General features: G+C 36.5%; 1 protein-coding gene across 2 annotated transcripts in view; it reads left to right on the top strand.

Annotated features, from left to right (window-relative positions):
• Window positions 1-24,155, top strand: part of SLC7A11 (solute carrier family 7 member 11) — a 179,998-nt gene that overhangs the window by 115,780 nt on the left and 40,063 nt on the right. For both annotated transcript variants that reach the window (XM_033134368.1, XM_033134367.1), the window contains 5 exons: window positions 2,341-2,467; window positions 6,246-6,361; window positions 13,511-13,636; window positions 17,163-17,262; window positions 23,336-23,380. In XM_033134368.1, coding sequence (XP_032990259.1) covers window positions 2,341-2,467; window positions 6,246-6,361; window positions 13,511-13,636; window positions 17,163-17,262; window positions 23,336-23,380 — 514 coding nt within the window. The remainder of the gene's footprint in view (window positions 1-2,340; window positions 2,468-6,245; window positions 6,362-13,510; window positions 13,637-17,162; window positions 17,263-23,335; window positions 23,381-24,155) is intronic.

Genomic DNA, 24,155 nt, shown 5'->3' with positions numbered 1-24,155 from the left:
TGGTTTGAGCATTTGTCTGGAGAACTTAGATTGCCATTATTAGAAAGAAGGTATTCTAAATAAAACTTGTTAAAACAAAGACAGTGTAGAAAGACCTATGGAGGAACTATTTTTTTTTTGGATTTTTTTCTAAAAAAGAGTTTGTGGTATTCATATGGACTATCATGTACATTTATAGACCAAGAAAAACCTAATTGTTGATTGTCTTAAATGACCTCTGTGCACTCTCAACCTGTAATCTTGTACAACACTAGGTATATCCAGAGTAAATCAGTGTCTAGTAGAAAAAGCCCTAACCAGATTGCTGGACTTTGCATACTATGTGCGTGCAGCTCCCACTATGTGACTCCATTTTTTGTACGCATTGAAAGATTTTTCAGATATAATAAAATGGATCACTTCAAGCATTGAACTAGTTAAAGTGATGTTGACTTGTACTCTGAAAATATGCTTCTGCAGAAGTGTATCATCTCAGGCTCAGGGGAAAAGAAAAGCTAAAGGAACTAGTGAAAGTGACTAGTCTCTTGAGTTGGTATTCTTTGATTACCAGTTGCAGGGAGTGTGCTCCTGTGTGAATCTATTTATCTATATTTGCACTACATTTGTCACTTAAGTTATTATAAGCTTTTTGACAGTAGTGCCTTCCTAACAGGGAGCAAAGCAAAATATAAGGGGGAAAAATTCTTCCTCTTAAAACTCTAGAACTCTGGGACTAAAAGAAAAGAATCTATATATTTGGTTTACAGTTTTTCTAATGCCAGGGTCAGTGCAAGGATTTTTACATTCTGTTTTGAACTTTTTTCGTCAGGGTAAAATGGTTCCGGAGCTTGAGAATTTCAAATGAAAATCTCATCCTTCCAGAACCCAATTTAAACTAGGGCAAACATCTGGAGTTTCTGCTAAGCAGATACTGGTCTAGATATTGATTCTCTGGCAACAAATTCTGAGGTACTTAAGACTCTTTCCAATAACATTTTATATTGGTGCTTTTCTGTACAGCTTACCAACATGGCAATGGTTTCCAACGGAGAGCGAATTGTGACTAGTTACCATTAGTTATAAATAGGCAAACTGTATCAGTCATCCCCAAATATCAATCTGCAGACTAGTTACTTTAGAATTATCTGTGAAAATTTTAAAATAATAGATTATTTTGGATCCCTCTATTGGAGAATCTGGACTCTTTTGGTTAGAGTTAGTGGGTCTGGGTATGGCCTTAGGGTCTACTTTTAAAAATAAAACTGTCTTCCTGGATGACTCTGATACAGTGCTAGGTTCAGGAATAGGATAAGTGATACTAAGATTTCACTGAATATTCAAACTATATTCATGTCGGACCATTCTACCTGAACCTTTACTGACTAGCACTGTTTCCCATACCTTCAGTCTCTGAAGTCGCTCAGGCAAAATGTGCATTACATTTGAGTACTTAGCGGTATGGATAGAAGTTTTCACATAATATCAAGATATATTTTCATTTTCTTAATTATTAATTGATCAAATTAATAGGTGTAACTGTATTTCATGAGGTGATTTCCATGTGTCAGGCCCAATACTGCCTTGCCACCCGTTATCACATTATACACAGAGGATGAAACTCAGGCTTTGCTCAAGTCCACGTGAATTGTATTGCTAAATGTTACAATTTGGTTCATAATTAATGTTACCTCATGTAATAACTAGAACTTACAGCATCTTTTTAAAGGAATGCTATTTCAGCAACCCAGAAGAAGTGTATACTTCAAAGACATCCAAGAAAACCTTTTCTAGAAATAGAATATCTGAGTTAAAACTCATTTTGTTGACAAACAAAGCATATCCTACAAAATAAATAAAGCCTTTCAAGACCTGGAGTCCATTCTTTTCTGAAGAATGGATACATTTTCTTTGCTTTGAGATGCTACAGAAATATCATTTATTAAAAGGATTCTCAATATAATGAGGTCAGTTTGGGATAGTTCCTTTGTCCTAGTGTGAAGTTATGTTCTAAAAATTGGTTAGTATTACTGGTATCTGTCTTCTCTTTTTCCCAGGACTGAGATTCAAAATTCTTAATAATATGATATTTTTTTAGATGTTTGTCAAGTTTGTCCTCACCGTTTCAAGTAAACTTATATTGTTTGACTAGAATGAACTAGATCTCAAATTTAAGGCAGTTACAAGAGGAATTTGGTGTCTGTTAACAATTAGATGACTGTTATTTGTCTTGAAATGAGGATGTCATTTACACCAAAGGAAGTAGTAATATTCAGGAAATATAAAAATTGCTGTGTCAAATCTACTTCTGAATGACTTGGTGATAGTTTAACTTTGTACCTTTTTATTATAAATATTTCACAGGAGCCTTGTCCTATGCTGAATTGGGAACAAGTATAAAAAAATCTGGTGGTCATTACACATATATTCTGGAAGTCTTTGGCCCTTTACCAGCTTTTGTACGAGTCTGGGTGGAACTGCTCATAATACGGTAAGAACATAAATAGAAAAAAAATCAGGAAAAAATAAGCCCATTTATTACACCGTTCTTTGAATCCCTGTGATTATTTTAAACTAGTAAAAACATATGTGTTTCACGTGACTGTGTTATAAACATGTGTACTTCAGGACATAAAGTCTGTGATGAAATACCTACATTAATTAGTGTTTTTAATGCATTTAATTAATGTTTTGCCACAGGCCATAGCTTGCCAACCATGCCTAACTTTTTTTGTAGCTGCTTTTCTTTAATTTTTAATTATTCTCAATGATATTTCTCAGAAAGATGTTACCCTGAAAGGATTTGGAGCATCAAAATCCACCATGATTAATCATATCTTTTGACTGGCAAAACAAAATTAAGTGTTAGGCTAGGAACTGGGGTTTTCCTTCCTGTCTGTAGATCGCACTATTGAGACATTTCACTTTACTCTGTTTTTGTGACTGGGAACCTTCTGTGCCTCACAGCCGGAGCAAGTTATGTAACCTTAGTGTCTCACAATCACGTTTTATACTTGACAGGAAGTTCAGCCTTTTATGGACATACATGACTCACTCCCTCACATTAAAAGAATCAGTGAATTACAGTTACGCAAATCTTTTTTGATTTTATTGTTGTAATAGTGTGTTCCTCTTCCTGATTGTCTTGGTTGAGAATCAAACCCAGTCGTGCTAAGTCACTCTGAATAGCCAATTTCCTTCAACTTCCTGGGAAACTTAGGGTGTCATATGAGAAGTTTCGAGTATCACCGTTCTTTTAGGTTAATTGCTTTTACAAAACATGACGTGCACATTCTGATTACAGTTTGACAGAAATAACTAGGGAAACTTGTTCTTCCTGTAAACTTATCAGAAATAACACAGCTGAGAGCTTATGTGAGATTTTATCCCGTTTCATGGCTAAGGGCCAAAGGCAGAGCTATAATAAGAAGCATCAACTTAACACTAATGATTTTTATCGTCCTAGGAGCCTCTTTTCTAATCAAGGGCTTCAGAGTAGTATTTACTTCTTTGTTAAATCTGTTCTCATTTTAAACAATTTGGCATTATTCAAAACTTGTTATAATGAATAATGAGAAAGAAGTGCTTTGTTCCTTTTGTAAAATCTGGGATTTTGCTGGGATGTGCCTTCCACTCTTTTCTGACGATCTGAATCTTACTCTTCAAGAATTTAGATAGATTAAATTCTATCTTAAATAACTTCCCCAGTTAATTTCCTGTTCACCCTAGTTTATGGTATTTCTTTCCTCTCTAATTCTTCTGAACAATGCAGTCTCTGCTTCTCATTCGACATTGAACACGATATCTTGTAGTCTTAATATTTTAGGTGTCTGTATTCTGTTTCCCTGTTAAAACTGCAAGCATTTCAAGCACATAAGACCAGGTCTGACACTGTTTGTAACCCTAGGTACTTCAGTGCCCTGAGTACTATAGATATTAGATTATATTAATATCAAATAATATTAAATTATTTGATGAGTAACTGATAATTCAAGGTTATAATGTTTCGACTATAGCATACTCAACATTCAAATGAGCACACTACTTATTTAGAGAACTGCCCTGTCGGGATGGTGGCTTTGGAGCCTGACAGAGCTGGACTTGAATCCCTCTTCAGCCCTGTATTGGTTGGATGGCTTTGGCTAATTACTTGGCATTATGATAAGCATGGTCATTCCATTGTCAGTGGCACAGATACAGTGATCATTCATTAACTTATTCATTCCTCAAACTGCTACTGAAGGGTGAATGGCAAATTAAAGAGATCTAAAGTGGAATGAGCCACAATTCCTGTTCTCAAGTAGCTCATAATCAAATATTACTTTAACTACAAGGGAACTTCTTCATGGTGTGTGTGTGTGTGTGTGTGTGTGTGTGTGTGTGTGTGTGTAGGTAGAGGAAATTACCTAAATGTATTCTAGATGCTTTTTTTTACTGGGTTTATGTATTCCTTTATAATAATGAACTCACATTGCTCAGTTGCTCTTTCAAACAGACAGAGTAATGAATCTCCTGAGGGGTGACAAGATACCTATGTACTTTGACATTTCTGTCGACAACAAACAAGGTACCTAAATATTAGGTTGGTGCAGAAGCAATTGTGGTTTTTATAATTGAGAATAATTGCAAAAACTGCAATTACTTTTGCACCCACCTAATACTTACTATTAAAACTATACTTCAGATAAAGTCACTCTTGCCAGATATAATCTATAAAACATAGATTTCAAAGAAAGAAATGTCACACATCAGTACGTAGCAGGGATCATCAGACTGAATTCACACCTTCACCATATATTCAATATTTATTGGATTTCCACTGTCTGATAGACATTATACTGAACACTGGGGATAAAATAGTGATCAAGATGAATGCAGTCTTATGCTCAGGGAGCCCAGGGTCAAATGAAGGAAATAGTGATCAATCAAGACATCACACAAGTGAATATAAAGTTGCTATTGTGATAAGCACTGTGAAAGAGAAGTTACGAGGTTCAATGAGAGGATATACTCTGGGAGATCTCACCCAATCAGGGTTGGAAAAGCCTCCTTGGGCAAAGGAAGATTGAACCAAGATCTGAGGTGTAAAACACTGGCAATACATTACATGGGCTCCAGGAAAAGGGTATTCAGATCCTTCTAGTGAGAAGAAGCAAACTGAAGAGAAAGTGAAAGTTTAGATCAGATGGAGCCTTGAAATTAAGGATTTTTTCATATCTTGAACATGTTTGGAAAACATTAAAATGACATCAGATTTTAATGTATAAGTCAAAAAGTTTATAGATGATGGAGAACAGGAAAAATAGTTCCGTTTTGGAGGTTGTGGGGAGGAGGCGATGTCTAGGAAAAGAAGAATATCAAAAAATGTATAGTGCCCTCTGCTACCAGCAGGCCAAGGTTGGAACACATATTGGTGGTTGGCTTTCCAACAGTCTAGATTGGAAGGAAGAGAAGCTGGAAAGGAAGGTTTGCTGAGAAATTAGATAATCCTAGGGGGAATATGCATACATATACACATTATCTAAACAAAAAAAAAAGTGAAATTTTCTCATCGAAATAGTTAAAGAATTAAAGTGGGATGGTTTATTACGAATTTTGCTATATACCTGAACTTATTTTATTTTCTTATTTTAGTCATATTTTCTTATTTGTGTAAAATTACAAGAGTACTTTTATTTTTCAACTTATACTTTGCATCTAAATATTTCTGTGGAATTAAGAATCATCCCTTGGATCTTCAAGTTTTAGTCTGGAAAAATAAGAATAATGCAGTGTCAAGGATATAAGCATATGTTTTCAGTGAACACTTACAATACTACTTTTCTGTTGAGTTTGTGTCCATTTTCCTGACTACGCCCCGACGTATTAGATTTGTGGCGTTTACACATTCTTACTGTGGCTGGAGCTTCTTGATGAATTATTGAGAAAGAAGACTGATTCTTGTGAAGCTAACTCTGTTAGGATCTCAAGTAATAAACTAGATCTTTAAGGGGGAAAAAAAAGTCAAATATGGGAGAGGAGAGGCAAAATTTATAGCACCTGGCCTTGCTCCCAAGGAAATGTGAAGTTCAAAAACTAGCCACCATACTTATAGTCAATATTTCATTTGGAATGTTGATGACAGCCTAATCAAATATGGAGTTCTGAAAATCAGAGACTTTCATATTTAACATGTTCCATATGCTGAATAAAAAATACCTCAAGGTAGGAAAAGTTTAGTGAAGATGCATTGTTTTATCTGTAGTAACCTAAATATGTATGTTTTCTAGCCCTGCAGCCACTGCTGTGATATCGCTGGCATTTGGACGCTACATTCTGGAACCGTTTTTTATTCAATGTGAAATTCCTGAATTTGCAATCAAGCTCATTACAGCTGTGGGCATAAGTGAGTATGATAAGTATAAATATGAAAAAAAAGACACAAAAGTGATTGGAGACAAAAGTTTCTACAGAGTTTTTGCATGGTGGGACTGCTTCCCATATTGTGGTCTTTTTGCTTATAGTTCCTTGCTGATTTTGTGTTGGAAAATAAAGAAAAGAAAAAGGATTTTGCATGATCCCGATATTCCATTACATGCCAGTTTTCTATTGGGTCAATAGCCATGATGGCTAATCTTTTAAAACAGGCAAACAAAATCCACCTTGTTAGTAAAATAGAAACTGGATTATAGCATGGATAAAGAGACATTTATAGATGGAAACCCAATTATTTTATGGATTTTTTTAAATTAGAAATTGTCTTTCCTCATCGATAACATATCGAATTATAAGCGATGTATCCTCATGGAATGATGTTTATATGTTGGGTGTGTATGTTGTGTTCATACATTTTATAATGTTAGCAGCTCTCACTCTCTGTGTTATGGGCTTAGCTGGTCATGTGATGGTCATGATAAGAATCTTCTTTCTAAGTTTGATTATTAGTAGCATTTATCAACCAGGAGTTTTCTTTGACTAAGTTTGAATTACTTGGACATAGAAAGTTATACAGAGATAACTGAGTTGCATACTCATGAAAAAAATTTTAGTTATGTTAGCTAAGGTGTTTTAATAGAACAATGAAGAGAACGATGTCCTTGTGCTAGCAGACAGGTGAATGGGTTAGTTAGCAGGAAAGAGCTAGGAAAGAGAGCATAAAGAGACGATAGTGAGATTCCAGCTCAAGCTCTGAAGGCAAACAACCTGGAACTGAAACTTGGTGTCACAATTTCTTAATTATGTGATTTGGGGCTAAATATTAAACCACTTTAAGCGTGAGTTTTATTTATTGATAAAATACCTGTGAAAAAGATCAATTATCTTTAATGGATGTAGAAAGATGAAATTATGTCAGATTTTATAGGCCTTCAGCACAACTTGCCCATAGAACATTCCTGATAATCGGGTGGTCCACTAAGGAATTGGATTAACAGCCATTGTTGTGCCTATTATATTCTGGTCGCTCCACTGACTGAGGCAGAATCATATTACAATGATTATATTTGCAAAAGAAAAAGGTAGGGGCAGTGTTTTTGAGAGCTCTATAAATTGACAAAATGACGCATTCAAAGCTACAACCAGCAAACTTCAAATAGATTCTATGTAAACATTTATATAGCCACAAATATTGCCCACTTTGGCCTTGAAATGAGATGGATAATGATAACATATTACTATTTTGGTAAGTCCAGACGCTTCTTATTTATCCCAATCCTAGCAATCATGTTAAAGTAAAATTTTGTCTTTTCAGAGGAGTAGCTGGAAACCGTTCAAATCAAAATTTTAAAGCAATTACATGTAAAGATAACTATGTTAAGGTTTACTAACTTCTGTAATAGAGATTGGTGATAACTAGTTAACAAAGAGGCTGAGTAAATCTTGGATGGACCTAGACATTTCCTTCTATTTTTGCCATTAGTTATAACATTAATTTACAAATTTTGATGTTCCTTTTGCAAGCTTGAAATTCTGAGGAAATATATTCCTACCATCAGAAGCACTAAAAGAGAAAACTGGATATTCATATGACTCAGTGGGAGGTACTGTAAGTCAATGACCTAATTGGGAACGTCAAACTGTCTTTGAGGAGAATGTAGTTTGATGGAGCAACAGGAGGTGGAGATGGAGATAGAGAAGGAGAAATTTACCTGGGGCAAATTTCTCACATTCTACATTATTCAAAATGAAGATAGGTGATTTTCTGCCTGCTACCGGTGGAAGGTTGGTGAGATATAGAAGGTAGAGTTTAATTGCATGAATTGCTTCCTTGTATTCTTGCGTTAAGGAAAGAGTTTGTGGTCGTTTGAAATCTCTAGTTCAAGTAGAGAAGAGCAAACCTAATGGATCATGTTATAATCAAATCATAGACAAAAAAAATTTCAAGTTTTTTGAAATGTTAACCAACCACTTGAGAAATGAGAGTGAAGTGGAGGTGAGGAGTTTTAAATGTGAATTTACTCCTCACGCCTCTCACCTTTTAAAAAGCACAAAGGTCCCAAGTTGCGGTGGTTTGCCTTACGATTGTACAGCTTTATGATGATGACACAAAAGCAATATGCATTCAGTAGAAACCATACCTCAAATTTTGAATTTTCCCGGGCCATGCTTGGCATTGGCAGCTCCCAGGCACAGACGTGGGATCAGGAGGATAAACAATGGACACGGGTACTGTGCCCTGTACTGTGTTTCTGTGTTTTTTAGAATTTGTATTCTCAGCACAGTTCAGGAAGGCTAGGCTAAGCAATGCTAGTGAGTAGGTTAGGTGTATCACATGCGTTTTCGACTGAACGATATTTTCGTTTGACAATCGGTTTTCTGGACCGTAATCCCATCGTAAGTACAGGATCATCTGTACTCTATTTCATTTCGGTCGAATTAATAAAGATGGTAAGGTTTGCTTTTCCAAAGACCTCTCCATTCTGGAAATGGCACATGGAAGTGTAACTGGGACATTTTATCTATTCACCTTTGGCACTCTCCTCTAACCCAATACTGACATTTGTTACTCCCTTTACCTTCTGTGGAACTCCATGGATTTTCACTATTTTTTGTAGTTTTAAAAAGCATTGAGGTCCATAAGTGGAGTATTTAAAATGCTATGTAGTCGCTTGTTCTGGTCTCCTTAAACTAAACACTAAATCAGTGTACACTTGAATGGCAGAATATTATAATAATAGAACTACTTGCCTCACAACGTGAGATCTAATCCCAGATCCATCCTTAACCACCTCTCTGAGTGTCAGTTTCCCTACTAGTTTAGTAGATGTAGGTGATCAGACAGTTCTGCCTGCCCAGCTTCTCATACCTGGGGAAATAATTAGGGGAAGCAAACAAAATAACATGTTGATTGCATTGTGAGAAAAAAAAAATACCAGTTCTATAAATGCATTGCTGTATTTTTCTTTTCCAAAACTGTATTTTCCTGACGTGAAAGAAAGTCTAGGACCAGTTCTGTGCTAGCATTTCAAATATAGCACGTGGAGTGGCTCCATTTAAATCTCCTGAAGTCTGGCTCTCCTTAATCCTTTTCTACAATAACTAAATTATCAAGACGACCAATCCACAGGTAGATCTGCATAGTATTGAAAAATACAAGGACTGCAGACAACAACCATTTTCTTCAGGATGACAAATAAAATGTGGAATCAAAGTGTCCTGAAATCTCAGCCATGACAAACATGAAACTCAGCAGAGTGGAAGAGCCACCAGGACTTGGGAAGAACTAGGTGTACTAGTGACGTCATATACTTTGTGTTTTTGAGCTACTTCCTCCTTGTTACACACATGAACTGGTGGCAAAAGCGTGGACTCTGGAGTCAGTCCACCTGGACTCCAATCCTATCTTCACACTTACCTGTGTGAACGTAGGCAAGTTAACCAATGCCCCAAGTCTTAGCAGCTCATCTGAAAAACAAGGCCAGTGCTGGTAACCATGAGGGTTAAATAACGTTATCCATATGAAGTCTTTGCATGATACCTGCCGTTTAATAATAGTTTACATTTATTTAATGCCAACCATTTTTATTCCCAATAGAGAGATCCTACGTATAGACTGTCGCTCTGCTTTCCAAGGTGTTTATTGCTACACATCCTCTCCAAAATTAGTACACCCAGGAAATGAATGCTAATGCAGAAATAAAGGCAGCTGTTGCAAAAAACAGTGAAAGCATCCACTTTTGTCCACCATGTAGCATCCATATATTTTTATCACTTTAGCACTAAGCAGTCAGGAGCCAGGAAACACTTGAACCTGGGAGAAAATCCACTCTCTCCAGGCTCAGTAATCTCACTCTGCAAAAGCCAAGACAGATGTGCCCTGAATTATAGAAGTGTAGCAAGACACACTCACCAGTCCTTGAATCACAGCATCAGTCCTTTCCCAAATGTCCTCCTCAAATATAGGTCCCTTCGAATATGTATTTCTTATCTCCAAGATTTGTGCATATGGCTTTCATGGCTATATTTCAGTTCTTAGAAAACTGAATCATAAATAAGTAACAAAAACCTTTATGCCCCTGCATTTTCATTTTGGTAACATTTGAGCCAAGCAAGATCATCGTCATCACCATCATCATCCCAAATTGATATATGTATCAGCTGATGAAAGCATTTCCTACTGTGTGAAGTCAGCAGTTATTCTTCAAAGGAAGTAAAACTAGGACCAGAGAGCTTGCTCAGATTTCTTTGATTATTACATGGTGAGTAGATAGTGTATAAAAAACATATTATTTGGATATTATTTGTTTCAGAGACTCAGAAAACTCTTGGATTTTGTAAATCCCAAATCCCTTTTCAATAGTGTCGGATAAGCGACATACAGAGATTTAAATTTCTCTGTAAAGACGTGATGAAACAGCACTTTCGGCCACGTGAGGACCTTCACACTGCCATTGGCTGCCTTGTTCCTACTTAGGCTGTATCCTTCAGGTACATCTCACTTAGAATTTGGTGTACCAAATGATGAGTGCAGTGTCTGGATGCTCAGATAAAGCGGGATTTTGAGAAATCTTTGGGAGAGATCAGTCTTAACCAGAATTTTTATTTTGGCTGTCTGAAAGCAAAGCCAGGTGAGATTGTCAATTAATAATATTTGTTTAATTTTGTGTTCCATTTTTCCTAAGAAGACTTCATAAAATATAAAAGAAAATACCAAATACTTTTTTTTTTTTTTTATTTCAATAGGCATTAGGTACTCACACTTTCTACGAAGGTCACAAACCCTCTTTCCTCTTCTCAAATATATAGATAGAGATTCCAAAAAATAAGAATGCCTCTTTCTCTTTCTTCTTTCTCTTTCTCTCCCTTCCTCTTTCCTCCCTCCTTCTCTCCCTCCTTTCTTTTTCCCCTTTCACTTGCTTTCTCCTATTCTCCCTTCCTCTCTATGCAGCAGCTCTTTTCTATGTGGAGTACTTTCAGAAACGGAGAATGTTTTGGGTTTTAGGACTCTGCTTAAAAAAAAAACCAAAAACAGTGCTTTTGGTTGGTGATGGGAACATGAGTTCAATTTTTTTTCAGGCCAATGCTGAATCTCCTTAACTGAAAAAATAAACCTTTTCATATGATAACTCATTTATCACAGGGCCATTTGCATAGAAAACATGAAAGAATTACTGGATGACCAAGATGAGAGCAGAGTTGCATTGAATTATCTTCCATTTATAAATGCTTTATACTGGGGAGAGAAAAATAACTTTATTTTTTATCCCTTCTCTTATAAAATAATTCATTTTGCCATTAACAATTGGCCTGTCTATTTCTTCATGTTTTCTGCTTCAAACATAATAAAATTTTCCCTTAACCTCCATGTAGCTTATTCAGCATCAGAATTTCTGATCATTCTCTTCATTACTCCTTTGAAACCTTTCTTCATTGTAAAACCCTGTTTGTTTCACTTTGTGTGGGATCTACGGAGCCCTTATTTTTCCCATCTTTGATTTTTTTTTCAAAAATGAAAATTGCTTTATTGTTTTTTTTACTTAAAATATTGCGTGTTCATTATAAAAGTTATAAAACAATGCAGAATAATAAATAAGAAAAATTGAAAATTATTTAGTGTTCTTTCATCTGTAGACACCTTCTGTTAATGTTTTCATAAATACTTTTTCAGGTATTTTCCTTTCTGTCTTTGGGTCTGTCTGTCCATCCATTCATCCATCCATCCATCTATCCATCTATCTCTATCACTTGCTGCATTGCTAAGTAATATATCATGGACACCCTTTCATATAATATATATGAGTATCATGATTTTAAATGGCTGCATAGTAAACCATTAAAAAGATGTAATTTAACCTTCCTTTAGGGGGTCTAGATTATTTTAAAATTTTTGCCATTATATATTATGTGTTGACAATGTTTGCACTGATTCTTCAATTCTGAACTGAGCTAGTGATTATATCAGGCAATGGGAAATCATGAAGATAAGTCATTGCTGTACATAAGGAAAACTCCCTATTACAATTCAAATTATAAGAATTCTGTTTATAAGGTTTTGCAAAGAGTGTAAAGCTGAAATCCACTGTTTAGAATAACGTCAGGCAGTCGCTGTAGAGGAGTCTAGGAGGCAGTATCTTAGAATAAATAGCACCATTTATTTAACGCCTCCTTGCCTGAAGGTTTTGTGTGTGTGTGTGTGTGTGTGTGTGTGTGTGTGTGTGTGTGTGTGTGTGTGTTTTAACTGAGGCTCCAGCTCATTCATTCATTCAACAAAACTGAGTGATTGTCTTCCTGGGCCGCGCATGAGGCTGGATGCTAGCAACACAGAAATGAATGCTGCTTGTTGTGTCCTCAAGGTTCTCGTGGTCCACACCATGAGGACAGTAAGCAGTTGAGTACGGCTGAGGAAACTGCAGGAAGCTTCGTTAAGAAAGGGAAATCCTGCTGGCATCAGACCCAGTGCTCATCCTAGCCTGGGAACTCGCATAGACTCATCACTTACCACCTTTTGTTCCAAGTCCCCAAACATGTCTTGGAAACCTCTATGTTTAGGGTAGGTTGAAAGTCACTCTTTCACGTGCTCATTGGAAAGTGGAGAGGAAAACCAAAAGTGCTGGCTGAGACTAGTCCTGAGAGTGAAGAATAAGATCCAGGCAACTTCTGGACATCTTACTGCTTCTTGAGTGTGACTCCGCACTGAGATGTGACCCTGCATGCCGTCATGGAGGGAGGAGATGGTTATCTGTTGCGTGAATCCTGTGATGACTTCAGGATTTGCTTAGAAGATATGTTTATATAATCATTAAGGCACTGAATGTATGTTTTCTCGTCTGTCAGAAAGAACAAGAGATGACTTCTTACCGTCTGGAGATTTTATCCAAGCTTCTCAAACTTTAATGTACATAAAAATCATCTAGAGATCTTGTGGAAATGCAGATTTGTATTCCTTAGGTCTGGGGCGGTACCTGAGATTTTGCATTTCTAAAATGATTCCAGGTCACACCAACACCTCTGGGTCCATGGATGGCACTTGGAGTAACCAGGACCTACTTTGTCTTCATGCCAATGGAGATTTGCCTTTTGTAACTTCATCTGTTTTTTTTTTTTTTTTTTTTTGCAGCTGTAGTGATGGTTCTAAATAGCATGAGTGTCAGCTGGAGCGCCCGGATCCAGATTTTTCTAACCTTTTGCAAGCTCACAGCAATTCTGATAATTATAGTCCCTGGAGTTATGCAGCTAATTAAAGGTATGGACTGAAAAGTAAATGCTTTTTAAAGAACGTATCTGCTTTTCGTCTCTTCTAACACTAACTTTCGCTTGTACTAGCAGAATCCCTTAATTAGTTCTGCTTGTGGAACTGAGACTCTGTATTGTCATCTAATTGATTTGAAAGGCGGCTACATTTGGGGTGAGCGGGTATTTACAGCTAAATGGCAAGAAGAGCATTTAGACAGGGCCAACCAACAACATAAGGCATCAGTGAATTCTCGGTATGAACTGTTTGAAGTAAAACCTCAAAGTGGAAAAAAAAATATGCCATTACACTACAGATACATATGTCCTCTTCTTTTTACTTTAAAATAGTTCAATGATAGCAATGCAGATTTAAGATATCTGGAAAATAAAGAAAGATGATCAATAATTTTTTTTACTTGATGGTTACTATTCCTTTTACCTTGGGAATGGAATCCTGACAGAAGGGGTGTCGAGTATGGGAATAGCATTTCCAAAATCCAAGTATTACCTGGCAATAAAAATAGTTGTGAAAGCTTAATTGTTATTGTTACCTGATTTTTAATGTAAAATCTGCATTTCTATAGAAATGTAACCACCATTGCTGGGAGGACTTACCTTACAGAGTTGACTGTTTAGTAAGAAAAGATGAGATGGTCCAGGGGGTGATGTCATGTAGAGTTTCCATTGTTTTAGGGAAGAAGGCACATAAAGCTGCTCGTATTCAGTAGAAATTGTTGGGAGAGAAGGAGATCCAGGTGAGTTATTTAATTAGCAAAGGGCATGATCGTAGGAAATAAATAGGAAAGTGAGATGAGATTGTAAAGGAGTGACATATAACTTGGGCCTGTTAAGTATTTATTGTTTACATTGATACTGCCTGCTCCAAGAAAGGGAATTTTTTGAAAAATGTAATGAAGTTGCAGGACGAGAATTACACAGGACAAAAGGGAATGCCCAAATTCAGCATTAAACAGTAACAAGCAAGGAAAGATCCATCACGATAGCTGGGGAGAGGGAGCTGCCGTTGTCCATTGGAATAAGCCCAGTGGGAGACCTTAGAACTCTCCTGGCTAAGTGTTTGCATGGAATCCAGCTACTTTGGCCAACTCAGAATAAACACAATAAAGAGAAGACATGAGCTCGCTCTTCTAATTCACAGTGGCCTCCACAGAGCTGCCCTGCTCATATCTGATCTATGAGAAATGTAGAAAAAAATAATCAGTTTTGTTACTGCTTTTTTTCCCCAGGCTAACTCTTTAGTCTCCTATAAAGGAGTTTCTTTCATTTTTGGAAAGTGCAGGAACTCTGGGACACTGACTCTATTTTAGTTCCAGTTTAGGTTCCAAAAGATGATATATTATCCTTTAAAGCTAAGATTTTCTTCTTTCTTTTTCGTTTTGGTATAATGTAACACTGTAGTCAGTTTTTACCACTTATTTATGTATGTGTGTGTGAGGTGAGATGAGGTTGCCCAAATGTTACTGTATTGCAAATTCCTTGAGAGTGGAGGTGAGGATATATCTTTTGGATCTTTTTTGGCACTTACAACACAATGACCTTTAATTCAGTCTTATGACATCAGTGCTTAATATGACCAGGCTTCCTCATACATCTCCTCACCTAGTAGAGAAATGCCCGGAGAGTATCACTACATTTAAAGCAAATTTTAATATTTTGGAAAGCATTCTTTGCAGGTATATTTACTCTATTATTATGAAATGGTGATTCTTTATTTCTAACTTCATCACATATGTTTCACATTAATTTGAAACTCCAGGGAGGAAAAAAAATATTACTAAGTTTTGTGCACTTATTTCTACTTTAATCAGTCTCTGAAAATAGTTCTAGTCTATATTTACGCATGAGGATTTGTTAAACTTTCCTTTGAATATCATGACTGTCATCTTCCTGAGACCTGTGTTATGCATCCAAAATTTTCCTGAGGTTTAGAAATGCCTCTCTTTTGTAAACTCTCAAAATGGCATTTCTCAGAATCTGTGCTTGGGACCCACTCTTTACAAGGTTTGGTTTCTCTTATTGATTATTCAGTGCTGTGCTATTAGGAATATTGTCCCTTTAGGCCAAGGAGATCACAGATCATGATAAAAAAAATCACAATGGATGTTTTTATCTGACTTCCAGTATTTATAGTTCCTTTTTATGAGGACACAGAGATGTTTTTGTAAAACAGGCATTTCCAAATTCACTGTATCATTTTTTAAAAAATGAGCTACGTTTGGGAATTGGATGCTTTGAGGGAAAAATCATTTAGTGTATAACTCAGCATTCTCCATTTTTTATCTCAAAACTCACACATATTACATATTGTTGCCTGGGCAACCCAGGCAGCACCTGAGATTTCAGTGAAGAGAGAGGATCTCGTATATATCAGCCACCTCCATCCCTCTTTTATTTACTTCTGTGAAGACCAATTTTGAAACAAAGTCACACTTTCCATTTGGGTAATCTCATTTCCTATTTTCTTTGGAAAGACTTTTTGGATGCTTAACTTTGAATATAAATCTCAATTTCTATTTTATTGTAATTATCCAAAAGGAATACAAGAAAATGGCCCATTGTGTTTCACAAAGTACAGAAAAATGTGATGAATGAAAATGTTCCATCCACATGTTGATGCCAAATTTGTTAAAGCTTATCTATTTTAAAGTTCAGTATCATTCCTTTTCAGTGTTTTTAGAAGGAAACTGTGCCATTCTCTAGGACAGTGTCAGTGGAATTTCTCTGTAAGGGGCCAGATAGTAAATATTTTTAATTTTGGGTGCCATGTGGTTTCTTCACAACCACCCTACTCAAGGGGAAAATCAGTCACAGACTCATCAGCCATGTTACCTAAATGAGTGGGCCTGGCTGTACTCCAGTAAAACTGGACTTGCTGGGTGGAGGGCAGATTTGGTTGCAGGATTTTTCAACCCCTGTTGGTGTCTCAGGAACTATAGGGGAAAAGCAGGAAGAAAATTAAATGATGTGAGAAGGTGATTCTGGGCTTTCTCACCACCTCCTCACTGAAAATAGACCCGTGGATATTTCTTCCCAAGCATTATATAATCTTCATTTAAAAAAATCTGTCATGCTCCTATAACCTATAGTTTACAGGAGATCCTTTACTGTGGTTTCATGGTCAAACTCTGTCAAGAGTAGAGACATGTTCAAACAAGGGATTGCTTTTTAAATGCCCCTTTCTCTTGGCTATAATTTTATTATTAGGTTGGTGCAAAAGTAATTGCAGTTTAAACGGTTAAAAATAATTGCAAAAACTGCAATTGCTTTTGCACCTACCTAACAAAAGGGACATGTGAGGTAGTGCTAGTGGTGATCAATATACTTTTGGGACTTTATGTCTAGAATGATTACAGTATTACGAGGTAAAGTTGGCCGTGAGCAGAGAGTAAGAAATCTAGACCTGAAACAGTGTAGTTTGTCCCCAACCTTCCCTTCCACCCCTCATGTTTGTGGTTAAAGAATGAATAGCAACCAATTCTTTGTAAAGTCCTAAAATCTCTCTCTTCTCATTGCAGGGCAAACACAACACTTTAAAGATGCCTTTTCAGGAAGAGATGCAAGTATTATGGGACTGCCATTGGCTTTTTATTATGGAATGTATGCATATGCTGGCTGGTAGGTTGACATCTCTAGTGGTGTGTATAGTTTATTAATTCCTTAGAGAACTTTGACTCAGTACCCCGCAAAGGGCTAGGCACATGTGACTAGTCATAATCCAATGCGCTTTACTTTACTTGAAGTAAGAAAGATGGGATGGCTCCCTTCCCCTCCATGTGTGACGTAACGCAAACATAACTGAAGTTTCCCGTCGAGGTGACTACTAGATTTAGCCTGATGTTATAAAAAAGCAAACAAATGCTGGGTCTTAAGAACCAGTACAAATCACTTATAAGTATGGATCAGTAAGGACATAATGGTGCCACGGGATATTAAAGATCAGTATTTTGTCAGCTGAGACTCCAAGGGTGTTTACAAATAGTTGATTAATTGATTTTTCTCCACCTTCCCTTGAGAAAGAAATAATTCAGACATAAAAATAAGTAAGGTGCTCCCAGGAGGTAAAATGGTGCTGTAAAGGTAGGGAAAGTGAAACCAAGAGAATGAAATCAGTTGTATTAGATAATCTGTTACCTTTTAAAGGGCCTTACAAATTTCTTAAAATGTTCTCAACATTTGAAAACAAAATATGCAGCCAAGATGGTTAAAACCACTGTGACACAGGTACAATTCCTTTGATGTGTGTCTAGCTGTGATACCTTTCTGATTGAAGCATTAGAACTTTGTACTTATGCCTTGCTTTGTTCAGGAATTTGAATAACAATAATCATGGATAAGAGTGGGTTTTTTTCCTAATTAATTTTTATTGATCTAGTAAGATTTAGTAGAAGTAACTGTGACAAGAAAGCCCACGAGATAGAAAATTATTTAAACATCAAAATCAGTGTAGTCAAATTAAATTTCACTCTTTGGTTAGTAGCAATACAATATGTCTTTTTTTTATTATTTATGGAGGTAATAGTAGTACAGGTTTAGCTGTGAGAATATTGTATGAGTCTAAAAATAGTATCAGGAAACTACACTAGCTCAAAAATTGTGTAAATGAATTTCAAACACAAATACAATTTCCTTTTATTTAGTTTTTAAGATTGTACATCCCAGCTAATACATGGAATATAAAACATATTTCAAAATAAATAGAGTGTATACCCTATTAATCTCATTGAATTATGAAAATATAGCATTAGAGGAGAATTAAGAGAGTATAGGAATTTAATTAAAATATTTCACATGGCTTTTGAAGCAAACCATGTTGGAAATTCATTGGACAATTGTAGCTTTAAGGAGTCTAGCATAAAATATTTATATACTCTCGGAATATTTTTGTAGCCATTGTGTGTAAGCATTAGTCTTGAATCACTCAGTATTTTTGAAGTCTTTTTATTATTGTCCAAAGCACAATGTGGTGCTGGGCAGAAAAAAGAACGGAGTTGTGATCACAGGGTTAGTAGCAGAATCAACTGTTCTTTGGCCATTCAGCCTGGATCAGAGCTCTGGAGCCCTGGGGCACTGGCCAAGCTGCTGGGAAGGTCACCAGGAGGCACCAGAGCTGAGCAGGAGGTGGCAAAAGCTTTCAGCTGGAGCCAAGTGTTGGGAGCCAGCAGCATTCAATCAGGAATGTGGGATGGGGACGTAGTCACAAGGGAGATTTGAGTAATTCCATTGAATGAAGTTTCTTTTGCTTGTGAGTGCCATGCCTCTGTTCCCACGGAATATTAAAATCTTCTTCTATCCAACTCACTGGCCTCCCCTTCCCCCACCCCCATGACCCGCACAGAATATTCAGGGCCACTGCTTCATGTGGTGGAGCAAAGCTCCACCTCTGTAGGCTGTGGAGCGCTGATGCATTGCTTCATGTATAAACTCTTTCCCTTTTGGAATCATCTCATCACCTTAATATTTAGTTTTATTGCTATTGAACCCAAAATGTTTCTCTTGTTAAAATGATTTAAAAAGACAATGTAGGTGATGCAAGCACACTTTATTTAATACTTCATGAAGTGGGCAGTCTCCACTCTCAAGTGTCCAGGGTGGAAGACAGGAAGCTTTGATTGGATCAAAAATGAGGAACAAGGAAGAGAAAAACAGAAAAGGAATAAGGAACAAGGAACTAAGTATAGAGCCCAGAGTCGGCTTGGTATCTGGAGATTGAACAGCTCCATTTTGGGCCTAAAAATTTATTTCAACACTGTTTACAGGGTAAATGGGGTTTCCATGAACCTTTATTTATACTTTGACCCATATGAACCTCATAGTCACTCCCTATTTTAAAGAGGGAAGCTGTTGATTTTCTTATATTCTTGAGGGTTCAATTATAGGATTGGAAATTAGGGCCAGGATTTTAAAGGAAATGTTATACCAGTTGTTTACATAGGGGACAGATAATTAACTGGATTTCCATAACAAGTTGTTATGCTACCTGAATGCTGCTTTGCGGATAGGTAGAAATAATCTGGTTGTTAATCTATGGCCATCTGGTTTAGAAAAAGGAACTTGTATTTAAAAGAAACTTTGTTGGTTTGGTGTTCCAGAGGAAAAGTTATTATCTGGATATAAATGGAACAAGGTGGAGACTAAAAGAGTTCCCAAGGAGGGGTGTGTTTATTCACTCTCCAAGTGTGACCCTGCCTCTCTGACCTGTCTCTGTCTTTCACGACAGAATTACAAGACTGGGTTGTGGAATTATAAATGGAGCACTATAAATGAGCCTCCACTCCCTCTGCTGCTGCTATGACAATGTTTGATTGAAAAAATAATAAAGTATGGGTCTTTCACAGAAGTAGGACAGAAGTGGCTATTGCCATGAGAACTTAGCCACCTAGGGTGTAAGGAAAAGCAGCAGACCCTGGGCCTGGGGGTGTAGCTCTGGTAGCATTTCACCTCCTACATGTTGAATAGGAAAAGGACACTGCCAAACCCTGGATCTGAATAGAGTAGGCTTTTGGCTGTGAGAAGTGCAGGACCTTTTGGAATGATGAAAACTCCTTCACAAAGACATGATTGGGGGGAAAGAAATCATTAACCCCGTCAGGTCACAGAGTTGGGTCAGAACAACTTAAACATTATTGCCAATGTCTCTATTCAGAAAAATACGTCTCCCAGTCTCCCTTGTAACCCAGGAGGAGAGTTCAACCAATTTCAGTCCCATATCCTGATGCGAAGCTAAATATTGCTTGGTGGGATTTTTTTTTCTTTCTTTTTTTTAAACTGTGTGTCTTCGGTTTCTTTTTTCTCCCTTTTAAATCCTATCTGGGATTATTTTGTACCACTGTGTCAAATCTAATCTGCAGAATAAGCTTCTTTTTAAAATAATTCACGTCCTTAGGTCCTGGAATGCACTGTCAGCTTTGTGGTGCCTTTTATACACAACCATGGAAAAGCTGAAACAATAGATCTTCTGAACATTCTCTGAAGGCCTTGAGGAAATGTAAAGCCAAGAGAATGCCCTGAACTCGTTGGTGGAGGCTAGCAGAGCATAAAGGTGTATTTCCCACAGGATGCACACGTTTGGACCAAAATAAGAAGCTTTTCCTCCCCACCCTGCCGCAAACTCTTTCCTTTTTGCTATTCTCTGGAGCTATGGCAAATATGTGAAATTGCGTTTTTTTTTGTTTTTGTTTCTGTTTTTTCATAAATACTTCCATACTTCCTTTCTTGCTTTAACATTGTTGGGGAAAAAACAAAAACAAAAACAAAAACAAAAAAATAATGTCTAATTCAAGTGTTAAGAAGGAACTGGCTGTTTTTGGCATGAGAGGCCTGGAAATATATTAATATCTTAGTTTGTGTGGGGTTTTGTTTGTTTGTTTTGCTTTTGTTTGTTTTGATTTTTGCATTTTCTTCCTGTATTTCCCACTGCATTGGGCTTAAAACAAACACATCCTATCCCTCAAGTGCATATTCCAGATAGAAATATTGATTGTTGCTTGCCTTCCTGGTATAACTACAACCTCTATTTTTTTAGACACACACACTAGTCATTAAAATAATATCTTTGGTTGATAACTTTTTAGATCAACTTTATTGCTGCTGTGTTCTCAGCTATTCAAATGTTTCTACTTACAATGTATTGTGAAAATATTACACACCTTAACCTTGTTAAAAGACAAATTGAGGCATATTAAAATTTTTAAGAATTTGAGAAGAAAAAATCGATTCTAATTGGGCAGCATCCAATCTAGCAGATAGAAAGGAGCTCTGAAGATCTGTACAAAATGAAAGACTATTACAGGCAAAAAGAAGCAGGAACAAGGACGTTATACTAGACCAAAAAAAGCAGGTTGGTTATGGCAATGTTACTTTCCTGTCTCTCAGGCAGATCATCTAAAGACAATGGCTGATTGACTGGTTTCTGATTCCCTTTCTGGGAGAGCTGAAACTAAAAGTAAGCCTCAGTTTGGGGCTGTGGGCCTTAGCATAACATAAGCCACTCCATTCTGGACCTGTTTTCTTGTTTTTAACCATGAACATCAACTTCCTACTTGTGAATTTTGATGAGTATTTTTATAAAGATGGAATAAGACAGGTTTTCTCATCTTTGTTTTAAGTCATGAGAAGTTTTAAGTATATTAAACACTGATGGATTAATATTCTAGCCATTTGGTTTTAAATTATTGAGAATTTGTACCTCTCGACCCGGGGTGTCCAAACTGCGGCCCGCGGGCCAACTGCGGTCCGCAATCCATTGTTAACTGGCCCGCAGCAAATTCCAAAAATAGATTTAGTTACTTAAATAAACCAGGTGAGGCAATACGTACTTCACCTCGAGTGAGTGGCCCGGCTGTTTGTGTATTTTACCGCATGTGGCCCTTGGTGAAAACCGTTGAAAAAAGTTTGGACACCCCTGCTATCCACCATGTTTTTTGTGGACTTACATAATTGGTATTTTACCTTCTAAGGAATACTACGAGAACACAAGAGTATATTGAAAATATGATTTTGTTATTCTGTAGAAATTTCCTAAGCCTATGAAATGAAAAGGTGGAAAGCTCTTTATATGTTCAGTTTTCCCCATCTTCATGATCCAGTTATCTATGTATGCGTATTTGAGGATGGAGTCTGCCTATGTGTTATATCTTAGAACCTTGAGAGAGAATCACAGGGCTTTAAACGGTCTCTGGCAGGACCTTTACACTGGAAAAAGAAGTCAAGGATGAGAGAGGGTAGACATCCCTGGATGGGGTAAGTAGAGTCACAAAGTGAAGGAAAGGAATCTGAATTTCTCTAGGGCCATACCTTTAGGATAATATTTGCAATCCTATAGAATTTGAAGGTGGAATATCATTTGCCCAGATTGTTTCTTGTCACATAAGAGACCCAGCAAAGTGTTCAGGACTTGGGAAATATTCAAAATGCTCTGTTCTTTAGTCAGTAACGGCTAGTGCAATGACTAACAATGTGCCTAAAATTAGCTGCCTATATACACAGAAAAGAAAAATAGCTATTTCACAGCCTTGTAACTTGAGGACATTTGACGGGATGCATGCTGGAAACCAGTGAATTGAACAGGAGAAGTGCGAATTGAAAATTTAGTATCTTTTATCCCATTTTCGGTTCCTACTTGCCGTCTGTGTTTATATCTAGAAAGCCAGTTCTAGAGCGATGCTGTTGTCATATTTCTCTTGCCCTACACGTTTTAGTCGACTTGTCACTACTACTAACATCTGGATTCTCAGAAGCCAAAGGCCATCTTGTGCTTAAATTCTGTTCTTTCTTGCTCTAGCACACTTGGTGCTGCAGAATACTAAACTGTAAAGGACTATTGAGGGCATCTTCTAGGGTGTTAGAAATGTTTCATCTCTTCCTCTTGTTGGTAGTTACTTAGATGTAAAAATATGTAAAAATGCATCATTATACATTATACATTAATACATTATACATTAATATTCGTGTGTTTTACTGTTCATGTTATACCTCTACAACAATGTGGAAAAAAAAATAACCATCGATATGGTTTCATAGGAAATTGATTTGTCAGTGCTTTTGGTTGTGGAACATTGTCATCTTACTCTGAGTATTTGTCTATCAAGTTTTCATAATTCTCAGTTTGATTTTAAATACTTAAAATTTGAAACTTTGGATTATGATCATAAAATATGTTAATAGCCTGAAATTTTATTTATGTTTTTAGGTTTTATCTTAACTTTGTTACTGAAGAAGTAGAAAATCCTGAAAAGTAAGTAGCCATATTTTCTTTGAATTATTTAGAAAGAATAAAACGTAAGCTTATATAGTTGAAAAAGTATGCCTAAAGAAGAAATTTAATGTGGGCTAGTCAACTTTATATTTACCATCGTCGTCGTCATTCTCTTCCGCCTCTTCCTCCTCCTCATCATTCTCCTTGGCAGATAAAATTGGATTTGATAGTAAATTAGATGTAAATGAATTGATTGTATATTCTACATTCAATACTAAATTATTTGATAACCTGAAAGTATAAAAGAAAGAGCTTATATTTTAGATAACCTATTTTGTAAAAACATGCATAGAACTTAACATGGACTCTCAGCTGCCCACAGATGTTCCATAAGACATCGAGTCCAAAACTTATTTCTAATAATTCATAGGAGTTTTTTCATAACTATCCAATTAAAGAGAATAATGTGCTTAATGAATGATTAGTTATGAAAGCCTAGAAATAGCCACAGAATATTATAGGGACTTGTAAATTTGGGAGCTGGATGATTTATTTTATGTTCCCAGGTAATACTTCTGATGACTAGACGATGTAATGATGACGTACATAATGTTTCTCAAATGAATTATTTTTAACTTAAAACTTAGAAAAATGAGTTATTTTTTATGATTTGTATATGAACATTTGACTTTACAGAGGAAAACAACATAATCTGTAGTCTGAGGAGGGAAATTTTAAGAGGTACAGTGAAAGATGTAGACAGAATTATAATATTATTTAATTCATCTTTGAACATCTACCATGTTCGAATTGT

Source organism: Rhinolophus ferrumequinum, chromosome 18 (genome assembly GCF_004115265.2).
Source record: "Rhinolophus ferrumequinum isolate MPI-CBG mRhiFer1 chromosome 18, mRhiFer1_v1.p, whole genome shotgun sequence".
Lineage (NCBI taxonomy): Eukaryota > Metazoa > Chordata > Mammalia > Chiroptera > Rhinolophidae > Rhinolophus > Rhinolophus ferrumequinum.
This window is presented reverse-complemented; position numbering and strand designations above follow the sequence as displayed.